The 14,150-nt window shown below is 35.3% G+C and overlaps 1 protein-coding gene across 1 annotated transcript; it reads left to right on the top strand.

The window, feature by feature from the left end:
• The first annotated feature begins 121 nt into the window (after window positions 1-121).
• Window positions 122-12,531, top strand: LOC128675683 (uncharacterized protein). Its single transcript, XM_053755249.2, has 13 exons — window positions 122-452; window positions 584-812; window positions 1,205-1,513; window positions 1,913-2,214; window positions 2,402-2,492; window positions 3,510-3,722; window positions 4,363-4,484; window positions 7,433-7,629; window positions 8,155-8,330; window positions 8,790-8,968; window positions 9,755-9,919; window positions 11,174-11,305; window positions 12,165-12,531. The coding sequence occupies exons 1-13, from the start codon at window positions 252-254 to the stop codon at window positions 12,459-12,461; spliced, it is 2,613 nt and encodes an 870-aa protein (XP_053611224.1). The 5' UTR covers window positions 122-251; the 3' UTR covers window positions 12,462-12,531.
• Window positions 12,532-14,150: the final 1,619 nt, after the last annotated feature.

Genomic DNA, 14,150 nt, shown 5'->3' with positions numbered 1-14,150 from the left:
CATATTGGCTATAGATAAGAAACAAATACCTAGTATCATTGAAAAGATGAAAATACTAGGTACCTACCCAAAAACGTTAATGGGAATCATTATAACATCTGCTGCTGCATGCAGCTGTCGTCTGTCACTGTCAGCTTGATAATGTCACGTGGTCTAAATACTTGATAACCTCACTTGTAACCTTACTTTTGTTTATTATTTATATTTTCCTGAAAAATATTTAAATTAAGCATTTCATAAAAAATCATAATATGAAGAAAAATAAAGGAGTTGCACGAGCTCCTCTTGTCAATACCAGGAAAGCCCTCCGCAAGCAAAAAAGACAGGACAAAAAAATACATCGTAAGGAGCACTATTTAAAGAAGAAATCTATACAAGAAGCTCCTAAATATGAACCAGGCAGGTTCGTTAAAAGACCGGCGGATTCCCCTGGTCCTGACATAGAAGTAAAGGTAATCTATATAAAAATATATTGTCTAAAAACATTTGTTTGATTCGAGACTTGTTTGCACTGTAATCATGGACTGTAACCTAATTAATTTGATATCAGGGGACAATTAAATTATAATTACTATGTTTTTAGAACAAAAAACCTAAGCAACAGCCATCCTTCCAAGACGTCCTTAGCCGGCAAATAGAAAAGGAAAAAAGTGAAACACAAAAATTGAAGTCTCAAATGGAGAAACAAAGAAAGAAGATGCTGGTGCAAGCAAATGAGGAAGAAGACAAGATCATAAAGAAGCTAGAAAAACAACTTGGTCTGAGTAAATCCAAGAACAAGAGTAATTACTTTGCTGATGATGGTCTGGACTGTATCCTTTTTCCATTATTAATTTTCTGTATTTTTTTTAAAATGAATGTGTATATTATTTTCTTCCAAAGTGTTACTATGTTTAGCGGCCCATCCCAGCTTCACTCGAATAAAACCATAAAATAAAGTAGCCTATGATACTCCTGAATGTCTTCTCTATCTCTGTGCCAAATTTCATTAAAACAAAAATACAAATCTTTTCTGAAATGGAACATTGATATTTTAGTAGAAATTCTGAAATATTTTCTGGTATTTGAATATTATTCCATGAAGAAGGAATTACTCCTTCTTCATTGAATAATATGACGTATAATAATGGCAAAATGATTGGAAATGTAAAAATTATTTGTCACATCTCTCTCACTGTAACAACAACTTAACTGTAACATCCAGACCTTTTAGAAATATGTGACAGAGCCACATCGGAACAAATAGTCGCTGCTGAGAAGCATCTTGCAAATGTTGAAAATGAATCTGACTTTGAGGAAGACCTAGCTGTAGTCACTGGTAAACAAAGTAGTAAGAATAACAATATTGGTCAAAATGGAGAAGATTATAGCCAATCTGATAATGAAGAGATTAATGAAGATGATGAACAGAATAATGGAGAATTTGATCTGTCTGGTGATGAAGATGGTAATGATAGTGAAATATTTGAGAGTAGTGATGATGAAGAATTAGATGGTGAAGATGAACCTGAAGGTAAGTTTTCTTTTCGGATATATTTATATTATACTATTGAGAAATTATTTATTTCAGAGATTCCCTGTGTCTCTGGGTATCTTAGAGAATTTCGCCATTTTGAATACTTTTCTTTGTCACAATATGACTATCATAGACAGAAATAATTTTCGGACCTAATTGATGAAATGAAATTAGAAAATTAGTAAAAAAAAACATCACACCTTTATTATTGTCTTTATTAAATGTGAGATGTTGTTTGCCATCCGTGACTTCATTTAGCAAGCTTATGTTATCTAAGTCAGATTTTAAGCCAAAATCAGTGTAGATGTTTTCAGTTTACTTATTGCAAACAAAAAATAAAACTAAAATCTTTTCTTTTTATAACATCAGTGTGAATACACTTTTAACATTTTACAGAACTGCCAACAAAGTCACAGAAATCGCAAAATCCTAAATTGAAGAAGATAAATGATGATGAAAGCAATTCAGGCGCATCAACAAAGCCTAAAAATTCCAATAAAAAAGAAAAGGTTATTTCAGAAGATGATTTAAGCAAAGTTTTCAGCGATGATGAAGTTTCACATTTGTCTGGTGACGATGACGACTTAGAGGCATTCTCCGGTGATGATAGTGATGGACCAAAGGAGAGTAATGAAAAACCTGACGTTTGGGAAGATATCTATGGGCGTAAGAGGGATAAGGAAGGCAATATTATTAAGGTAACAATAGTAAAGGAAAATGAGTAAAAAAAAAACATTTATAAATTAAATAATAACTTAAGTGTTTTTACACTTTTATTCAGTCATGTCGACCAAAAACTTTTTTTAGTTACAGGTAATTTTTTTATTTCGCCATATTGTTCCTAAAAGTGATTTTCCTACAATTTTTTTTCTGTAAATGTTACAGGAAGAAAAAGGCACATACATTCCACCATATTTGAGAAATAAAGACTCAGCATCAGATAAAGAATTGGAGCAACTGAAAAGACAAGTCAAAAGTGAGTAGTAGTGTTATTATATATTATATCTATTAGGACAAATCACACAGATTGAGCTAGCCCCAGATTATTAATTTTAGTCCAATAAATAAATTTATTTATTTCATTATACATAAAATTGTTATCAATTAAATTATCTCTACCTATAATTTCATCCATCCATACTTTCATATGAAAGTCTGTCAGGCTTTCACAGCTAAACCGCGGAACAGATTTTTAACTAAATTGGTATACATATATTTAAACACCCCATTTAAAACATGATAATACGTTTTTTTTTCAAACCCGCACTTCGCCCCTTAGACCAGTGGGCGAAGTGCGGGTTTCCATTTCACTTCTCACCATCAAATCGATTTGAAGAGAGACGCAGCGAACCAATCACATTGCGATATTGTGACGCAACGACAACCACACTGCAATGTGAATACGCTACGCTATGCCTCACTTCGAATCGTAATCCGCAATAATTCCTTAGAAACGGGTGAGTTTGTCATATAAACTTGCGCTCTTGTCATACAAATTTGCTCACCCGATACATTTTGCCGCGGACAGAGCCACATGTATTTTGATATCTATAACAACTTTTAGTATGGGAGTAACTCTGAAATCGCGAAAAAAATCATCAGCTGTTCTATACAAAATTAAATACCTAACTTGTGGAAAATGATCAGCTGCTTTTTTTTCGCAATTTCAATGTTGCTTCCATACGAAAAGTTGTTCAGTACCAGTTATAAGAAATCACCCTGTATTATTTGTCAACGACATCCGAGGCCTAATGGTCATCATGCCGGACTGCCACACTGGAGGTCCCGGGTTCGATCCCCGGTCAGGTCAACGTGGAAAATGATCTTTTTCAGATTGACTTGGGTCTTGGATGTTTATCTATATATGTATATGTAATAGAATATAGCATCATTGAATTAGTATCCCATAACACAAGTTTCGAATTTTAGGGCTAACTCAAATCTGTGTGATTTGTTCCTATATGTATATTTATTTTTTATTTGTCAATTTCAGGCGTCCTAAACAAACTGGCCGGCACGAACCTCCACTGGGCGTGTAACACCATAGAGAGTCTATACTCAAACCACAGTCGCAACTCGGTGAACACGGCCGTGGCGCAGCTGTGGCTGTGCGCCACGGCCGGGCCGGATGCGACGCCGGACCGGATGCTGGCGGAGCACGCGGCGTTGGTGGCCGTGCTGCATGCCAATGTTGGTAACGAGATTGGTGAGTGATATTGGTGAGGTGTAAAGTCTATAGCAAATCCTGGAGCTCTGACGGAAGTAACCGGACAGATGACAGAAAGTATGTAGCGAGTGCGAGGTGATAATAATTCACCGGGTGGATCTCCGAGCGTTTCGACCGCTGCGGCCGCGCGTCTTTGTTATTTTTCAAATTTTAAACAAAGACAAGAATCAGTTTTACTATCTTACTTTAAAATCATTAATCTGTACTGTGGTCAATGTCAATTCTATGAATGATTGATTCGACAGCGGTCGAAACGCTCGGAGATCCCCTCTCTCATGTCGTTATATATTGTTGTCTCTGTCTACAATAACATTCGATGCTTAGTGAACACGGCTGTGATGATAGGCCATCCGTAATGTAGCCTCCACACTATCACCGAACACACATACAGATATCGACGCTAATGCATGAACATTGTGTAGTTTGTATGAGTGCTTTTATATATCGCAATGAAAAATCAGCGATGTATACCAATTCCGCTAAAGTTTGGCGACGTGTTCGCATATAGTGTGGAGCGGGCATAACACAAACGCAGAGACTGAAATATCCAAAAATGTGATGTTATATTAAGTTATATAAACAGTGTTTATATTTAAAAAAAACTTGTTTTTATTTCCAGGAGCGCATTTCCTTCAAGAGCTGTCAAAGAGATTTGACGAATTGGTGCTGCATCCACAACCGCAGGAAGACAAAAGATTGGACAATATTGTATCCTGTTTCGCTCATCTTTATTGTTTTAAGGTAAATACTTCAAGTGATAAAATATTTTAAGTGACGTCATTTATCTTGTTCTCTCTCTCTCTCTCTCTCTCTTCATAGTCGTATTCCTCATGGTTGAGGGTCGTGGTCATTACAAAATCAAAATCAAATCATTTATTCAGAAATTAGGCCTTCACAGGCACTTTTTCACGTCAATCTAAATTAAATGATGTTTACCAAAGCTACTAGCATTTCGGAACGACCACTGCTGAGAAGAAATGCCGAAAGAAACTCATTCAAACAGTGTTGGTCCCTATTATGCCAGAAGGGCTTACCATTTTTTTAATATAAATTTATGTATAATTTTTAATCAGTAATATAACATGTAAGTACATAATAAAGTACATGGTCAAAAGGTATACTGAAACATATTGTGATTGTGATCAAGTGCTGATGAAAGGAAAATATATATACTTATATATATATGTATAATTAACCAAACAAAAAAAAAACTTTTAATAAAAGATCGAGCTGACCAGTTCCCCCGGCAGCACCCGTTCACGAGTTGACGCGTGAGTCAGCCATCGCGAAGCTCAACCACAATAGAGGGAACCTCCCGACCCGATCCACGACGCCGCTACCGGTTTGACCATTTGAATGTGCATGACATAATCGATCTCCATAATCTAACATAATAGATACCTATGTTACTTTCAGACACTTGAAGATTACAAATCACGTATATGTTTTACAAGTAAATGTCAAAATATATGTAATAAACATGTCAAGAAAATATATAAATAATAATAAAAAAATTAAAATCAAGTGTGAGAGGTGGAAGTTTTAGGAAGGGTCCAAGGTTTTTTATCATTTAAATAGTCGCTAATCGTGTAATAAGCATTAGCCATTAAAGCATTTTTAATATATGATTTAAATTTTGGCATTGGCAAGTTAATAGCCTCTACAGGGAGTTTATTGAACAATTTAACACTTTGACCCACGAAAGACCGCCTAACCTTTTTAAGTCGGAATCTGTTCATACAAAGTTTATGCCTATTACGAGTGACTACACTGTTAACATCGCTCAATGTTTTATACAGGTGTAAGTTAGATTTAACAAAAATAAGTACGTCGAAGATGTACTGAGATGCAACAGTCATAATATTTATCGATTTGAATAATTCTCGCAAGGAATCCCGTGGCTTAAGCCCATAAATAAAACGAATCGCTCGTAAAACAAAAATTTTTCCTATGTCAGCTGCATTACCCCATAACAATAATCCGTAGGACATTAAGCTATGAAAGTAGCTGTAATACACGAGCCTAGCTGTTTCGATGTTTGTACACTGTCTGATCCTTCTCACTGCAAAAGCTGCCGAACTAAGTTTTTTGGCCGTGATTTCAATATGTTTATCCCACTTAAACTTACTATCCACAGTAATGCCCAAGAACTTGGCACTGTGTACCCATTCTAATACTTTACCATTAACTACTAAAGGAATATCAAATTGGGGTGCGTTTGAAAGAGAGAACTTAATACACTTGGTCTTGTCTGTGTTTAAAGGCAGGTTATTAGTTGTAAACCATTCAAGCACAAATGACATAATGTTGCTTACATTGTTATAATTTCTACTTTTTCTATCAACTTTAAATAGTAGTGACGTGTCGTCAGCAAATAAAATTACATCACACAATTGTTGGGCAAGACAAGGAAGATCATTTATATAAACTAGAAATAGAAAAGGACCAATAATGGAGCCTTGAGGCACGCCCATGTGCACAGGAGCGCTGTTAGAGGCTGCTCTATTAATTTCTACTTTCTGAGTTCTATTGTCTAAGTAAGAAGATAGTACATCAAGGGCCGCTCCAGTGACACCATAGAATTTAAGCTTATTTTTCAGTATGTTGTGGTCGACACAGTCAAAAGCTTTTGAAAGGTCACAAAATACACCTATAACATCCTGTCCGGCTTCCCAAGCATCATTGATAATTCCAACTAGAGTGGCTGCTGCATCAGTAGTGGAACGACCTTTAGTGAAACCGAATTGACTATTGTGTTTATGTTAAAATAAGAAACTAATTGAGTTAAAATTAGCTTTTCAAAAATTTTACTTAATGCAGGTAGAATAGAAATGGGTCTGTAATTAGTGGGATCGTTTTTAGCGCCTTGTTTGAAAAGAGGTATAATTTTGCTGATTTTCATGAGGTCAGGGAAAACTCCATCTGAGATGCAATTATTGAATATAATAGTTAAGTGGGGAGCAATCAGATATACCCCACAGATCCTCTGTATTTTTCATGTTGAGTGCTTTGTAAGCAGATAATAATTCTTCAGGAGAAATATGTCTAAATCGGAAGGTGGATTTAGGATCTGAGGCATTTCTTTTTAATAAATCATCTGCAGCACTGGGACAAGACGAAAGGGAGCCCGTAATATTTTTAGAAATATTGGCAAAGAAGTTATTGAATTCGTTGGCCACTTCGTCATTTGAATTAATGGTTTTATCACCAATTTTTAAAGAAATATTGTTGTCGCGTGGGTTAAACTTGCCGGTTTCTTTATTAATGATTGACCAAGCTGTTTTGATTTTGTCATTAGAATTTTTTATTTTATAAGTTAAGTTTTTTATAAGTACTAAGTATTTTATAAGTTACGTGTAACACTTTTATGTTTTCACTTTTTATTTTTTTTACATTTCGGAACTCTTTCATTATTTTTGTCTATTATTTTGTTTCTTTATAATGTCTTGTCATTTTCTTTTTAACTTCAGTTTTTTCATTCATTCATTTTCAGTTTGACACTCAAGACCATGACAAGATTCTATAAGAAAAAAAAATAGTTAAAAAGAATGAAATAATGCCGACATGTAAAAAAAATAAAATAAAAGTGTTACATACGCGTTTGTGTATTTATGATTTCACTTAAAACCGGTCTGAAAATTCTTTCGGTAAAATTAGCTTAAAAATTATTTTTGAACCTCCTTTTTTAGCTGTACCAAGCGTCTTTGCTATACGACATTCTGAACAGACTGTTGGAAGAACTATCAGAGAAACACATAGAGTGTGTTGTGTTGGCGTTGCGTTGCGCGGGCGGCGTTCTGCGCAAGGACGAGCCCGCAGCGCTCCGGAGCCTCGCGCTGCGGGCGCGGGCGGCGGCGGCGCTCGCGCGCGACTGCGCCGCTCCTGGGTGAGGCGATAGCGCACATGCGGGGGTCAACACTTTTCAAATCCAAATAGCTGACAAATTATATTAATTTAGTCCAGACTCCGACTACCTGCCACTGGATGACGGGTAGTCGTTTAATCATATTTAAAAATATTTTATTATGCCATAAAAATTAAAAGCTTAATATTAAAGACCCTATTAATACATGTGAGTAATCAAAATTTAATATTATCGTTTATCACCAAAGTTATTGAGGTTTGCATTTATCCCAAAATATCAATGAATTTATGGGTGTACTTTGAAACTAGTTTATCGTGTTCTCTCGCTCTCGGGTGCAATAACCCTGGCATAGGCAAAAAATAAATAAATAAAAAATAATTGCCAGAATTTATCTATGAAAATCTATTGTAAATCATTTGTAAATTCTATATATAATTTAAAATTTGCACGAAATTGTATTCACACCTTTATACTGTATTCTAGCAAATAAATACCGATTGATTGATTGCTGCTTATTTATTAAAATGTGACAATTTCTTATCACAGATCCCGAATAAAGTTCCTGCTCGAAGTCCTGATGGCGGTGAAAAACAACAATTTGACGAAAATACCGAACTACGATCCGTATTACGTGGAACATCTCAGGAAACTGACGCGAACTATTATCAGAAAGGGGAACTATGTCACACCGCTCAATATCGGATTGGAGGACTTGCTGAAAGGTAACTTTTTTTAGCCTGTGACCCTAGTATATTATATTATAAACGCGATAAGTTTCTAACCATAATTTTTATTTGCTCAAAAACATGTTTGTTTGTTTGTTTGTTTGTTTGTTTGTTTGTTTGTTTGTTTGTTTGTTTGTTTGTTTGTTTGTTTGTTTGTTTGTTTGTTTGTTTGTTTGTTTGTTTGTTTGTTTGTTTGTTTGTTTGTTTGTTTGTTTGTTTGTTTGTTTGTTTGTTTGTTTGTTTGTTTGTTTGTTTGTTTGTTTGTTTGTGTTTCCTTCCTTCCTTCCTTCCTTCCTACCTATTCACGCTTTATAATAGTAGTTAGGATTCTTTTTCAGGTTCGCATCTCTTTGGGGTTATATTAGCCTAAAAGCTGCCAAGATTATCGTCCCATAGTCGCCTCGTACGCCATCGAATACATGTCTATTTATGATTAACTATATTTTTTATTGACAGCGGACGAACGCGGCAAATGGTGGGTGGTGGGTTCGGCGTGGGAGGGAAACCAGATCAGGCAGGAGGAGAAAGTGAAGTTGCCACCGACCATAGACCAGAAATTGTTAGTGTTGGCGCGAAAACAGCGGATGAACACTGATGTTAGACGGAGCATATTCTGCGTTATCATGGCTGCTGAGGTTGGTTTTACAAACTTTTTTTGTTTATGAAAAAAATATATATTAATCTATGGAAGGCTGGCATTTGTCATGTAGTGGGATTGGGCGGATATAGTCTGATTATTTTCGACTAGACCTATGTTTAGCCAATATAAATAAACGAACGTTACGAATAAACTTAAGTGCAGCCGGTCTGTGATGGTCATCATCATATCGAGTGTGTTATTGCTAACACTAGTGTCAGATTTTATTCTAGTCGCCTAAAGGCATCTGACATGACTTTTTACGACTACTCACCGCCATCTAGTGGCAGGTAGTCGCGTACCCACTAGTGAACTAAACTGTCCACCAGTGTGCAGGTTTCCTGATGTTTTCCTTCACCGGTAGCAAGTGGTGGTTGATGAAAGCTACTATTAGTATATGAGTCAGATTGGTATACAAACTCATGTAGCGCGAGTAGGATACGAACCTGAGGCCTTTCGATCCACAGGCGGGCGTCTTAACCATCACACCACCACCGCTTCAAGATAAGTATACTTTGGTTTAGCAAGATAAGTAGGCTACACCTAAGTTTAACCAACCGTGACCGGCCGCACCTAGATCTAGCCGGCTAAACCAAGTTCTAACCGCACTTCGAGGTTTAGCCCTACCATATTTATATTAATAAATGAGACTAATTGTGATTTGACATCTATGGCATTCCATTGCATAAATGCATTATAATTTGTGCTTCTGTTATTGCCATATCGTACATAAGTGTTTGAAAATTGTATACATGTTTTAACTAATGTATATTACCTCCTTCAGGATTATATGGACGCGTTCGAGAAACTCCAGCATTTAGGGCTGAAAGGGCAACAAGAGAGGGAGATAGTACATGTCTTGCTCGCATGTTGTCTTCAAGAGAAAACATACAATCCTTACTACGCTGTGTTGGGGCAGAAACTGTGCGACACAGATAGGAGATATCAGGTAACCTGATTTAATTTGTTAACTGTCACGTTGTAAATTGATCAAAAAATAAATCAAAACTATTTATACGATTAGTTTTTTTTATATATTTTTTATTAAAAATGTTTTTTTTTTAACAATTAGTATTGATTTTTTTTAATACTATTTACAAGGTAACATAACCCTTCGATCCTGGAGATAATAACAATAGGACTGCGCCAAATGGAGCCGCGCGGGAATTTATACACTAACCACAGTTTAATAAGATTCATAGTCGTTCGTCAGTCTTGGTAGAGGTGAAACAGTCGCCAGCGGTGATAATGCGGTCAGGGTTGTCACAAAATATGAAATAAATAAATATTTAGGACAAATCACACAGATTGAGCTAAAAGCACAGATTACATAATACCCCAAAGTAAGACGTGAAGACTTGTGTTATGGGATACTAACTCAACGATACTATATTTTATAACATATACATATATAGATAAATATCGAAGATCCGGGCCAATCAGAAAAAGATCATTTTCCATCATGACCCGACCGGGAATCGAACCCGGGACCTCTCAGTTCAGAGGCAAACACTTTACCACTGCGCCACCGAGGTCGTCGAAAGATGTGGTACTAGTGTCGGTCTCCGTGGCGGTCCTAATGATTATCATGCCGGACTGCTACCAATCTGAATCATGTAATATTGATTTTCGTAGGCCACCACTTGCTTCCGGTGAAGGAAAACATCGTGAGGAAACCTGCACACGGGTCGACTATTTATTTACTTATTTATTTCTTTATTTCAATGGAAGATTATCGGCTAAACATATAATGTAATAACAAAAAAAGCAACTAATAGCCATTTACGTATATTTATTTACATTATTAAATGTAAGTGAAGTTCTTGTGGGTCACTTTATGTGTTTTTTTTTATCGAGTGAGAGTTATTTTTATTACCGATGTCAGGTTTTATTCAACAGTAGTCAGGTTCAGGACAAGTATCGCATGCATAGTAGTAAAATATACGCAAATTGATATAGAATGTTGTGCACGTTTGTCGTAAATGTAAAGTTAAGTTAGGTATAAAAGTAGTTAGGCATTAAGTTGTATATAAAATGCGCATATGTAAAATGTGATTCTCTTGTGTTTATGTTGTTGATGTGCCTAAATAAATAAATAAATATACGTAAATGTAAGTTTATTTGTGTAAAATATCATGTTCTGATTTCTGTGATTATACGTTATACACTAAAATAAAATAAATTTAATTTGATTTGTCCGTAGTTGTCCATACAGTTCTCCACCTGGGACAGGATAGAAGATATTGAGAACCTGCCGAAACAGAGTGTAACTAATTTAGCGATGTTCCTCGTGCACCTTATAATGGAGAAAGGATTGCCGCTTTCTGTGCTAAAGGTATGTATGTACGATACAAATTGTTAGGTGTTATAAGTTTAACGTGTCTATCTGTGGCATCGTAGCTCCCAAACGGATGAAACGATTTTCGTTTAGTTTTGTTTTTTGTGTCATAGATAAGTATCTATGACACAAAAAACAAAACTAAGAATCGGGGCTAAGAACACTCGGGATAAACTTTTATCCCGAGTGTTCTTAGCCATGTTTCATGAAAATCTGTTTAGCCTTTAAAAAGTTGTAGCGAAATGAATATTGAAATTCGGGGGCAAACTCGAAAGTCAAATCGTTCAATTTGCATGCGGTCAGCAGACCCAGGCGTCCGATGCTAAACGGCCAAGGAAGGAACCGGTAAAACGTTAAACTCATATGAGAGAGAACTACACACCTAGCTGTTTCCAGCATGCAATAAATAATAATTGAAACAAATTACACTGTCATTACATTAAGACAAAGTGAAACAGATTAAAAAAAATTGGTGATAAGATCAGAATAAGATTTACGGAAGTTCCCATGGAAGAAATTATTTTGACGCGTAGGAAGTCTCGGTCTAGTTCACTGAGGGTTCCGTAAAATATTATTTTTCGGTATATACTTATTTAGGAGCCCATCTGGTGTCCCTTTTCTGGGAAATAGTCTCACCTGCTCTATTTCTATATACAAGTAAACATATCCACGAATTAAATTTTAAACGCGTTAAAAATATTTCAGTAAAGAAATCTTTCAGAAACAGCACATCAAGGTACCCTGCATGAACCCCTATGGCGCAATTTTAGCGGCGAGTTTGCTAGGCTGATGTGCTGTTGACTGTACATAACGGACACTGCAACACTTTATTAATAACGACATGTTTTTGTTTCAGATTATTCAATTCTCGGACTTAAATAAAACGACGGTACGGTTCATGAGACAGATCCTGCTAGCCATCATAATGAACGTGAATCTAGAATCTTCTCTAGAAGTTTTCTACAGGATATCGAAACCGCCAAAGCTCCATATGTTCCGTGAAAGCCTTAAATTATTCATACAACATTTCTTAATAAAAAACGCCGGTAAAAAAACGGAAGTTTTGAGCGACGACGATATGGCAACACTGAAAGGAAGGGCGGTTGAAGTCGATAAGATATTGACGATGCACGAATCTAAATTGAGGTTATAATATTTTTGTATTTACGGTTTAGTTGTATAATATATATATTAAATAAATATATTTTTTCCTAAACTTAAAATTAAGTTTTATTCTGAAGTTAACATTCTCAAATATTTAATCCATAAGGATATATTATAATATCCTTGATAAGTCTTATACTTTGCATATTATAAAACAAAGCCTGTATGTTTGTGATAAACCCAAAATTTATTATTTTAATGTTCAATTATGTTTCAATGTTCTTGAAATTTTGCATACATTTAATTTGAAATACGAAGAAGTTATGGTCCTATTCTAGGGCGGAACCAAACACCTCTACCAACACTGGCTGGTAAAATGTGCTAATTATGATCAAATCGTATAATGATGAATATGCATTATAAAATAATCATAAACGCAACGATGCAATTTTCGATAAGTACCACATTATCTTATCGTTCTCGTTAAACTAATTATACAGGGCCGAGTCGTTAAATGTTAACAAGAAAAAATATGTAAATGCTAACTGTAGCCTGCGGGTTTGTCGGCATTTTTTTAACAAAAACTATTAGATTTTGAATGAGACAATGTCTACAGAAAGTGGACGTAACTTTAGTTAAGCAAGTACAGATACCTACTTTTGAAATCATTCGAGTGGTGGCAATGAGTTTAATTTTTAAAATAATTAAACGAATATTATTTCCTTCACAGACTAGAGAGCGATTAAGATAACTATATTTACACTTATTAAAAAAGAAAAAAGTTATTTTTAATTCTTTTTTTACAATACAAATAAGAAAATAAAAGCTGCCAGTGAGGTGAGGAAAAATATTAAAATTTTATACATTGCTATTCGATACGACTGTAACAAACAAAAAAAAAATTAAATTTAGAATCAGCCCCTCATTTGTTTTGGACATAATTCACCGGTAACGGGCATTTAAAGGGGGTATATGATTATTATGTGCAACAATTAATTTATGTGTTCATGGCTATTTATAATAACGATCTAGTTAATTTGATAACGGTTCCGTATCTGTAAGTAGGTTCCCGGTGGACAAGAGATAAGAGCAAAGCGTTAAAAGATATGTAAAAATTTGTTAATAAAAATTAATTTTTAGTGGCGGCCCGTCTCGTCTTCGTTTTGGGTAAAACCATAATTAATTACACCTAAACCTTCTTCAGGAATCACTCGTCTGGAGAAATTCGTCTGGTAGTTTTTGAGTAATTAATAAGTATTTGGCATTGAGAAATTTGAAGATTTTTATTTTTAGATCGATTTGTTTTTTGAGAAAGGAGTTTCAGAATGACTTCTAAGTAAGTGTTGTATCACAATACATATTTTAGTTCGCGTCATCAGTTTGTCCCGGTGGCCAAATATCATCAAAATCTGCGCGATAACACACCACTACCTATCTATAATACTTTCGTTCTCATAAAACTATATTAAGTTCTAGTATAGTCTGAAAAATGGATCGAGAAAAGGTAGGTAGTGCCCTTGCGCTTCCCTTGGCTCGTCGTCATCAAGAGATGACCCCGGGCACTACCGTGCCCCCAGATGAAATTGATTAAAGCAATGCCTGGCAACATTATTTGGATAAAATAAGTAAACAAATATTGAAGTTAAATATTTGTTGTATTTGACTGACAACTGCTCTACCTAGTTTAAAACTTTATTCTATACTAAAATAAAGATTTTTAGAGACAACATTTAAAAAT

The sequence above is a fragment of the Plodia interpunctella genome, chromosome 14, assembly GCF_027563975.2.
Source record: "Plodia interpunctella isolate USDA-ARS_2022_Savannah chromosome 14, ilPloInte3.2, whole genome shotgun sequence".
Classification (NCBI taxonomy): Eukaryota; Metazoa; Arthropoda; class Insecta; order Lepidoptera; family Pyralidae; genus Plodia; species Plodia interpunctella.
This window is presented reverse-complemented; position numbering and strand designations above follow the sequence as displayed.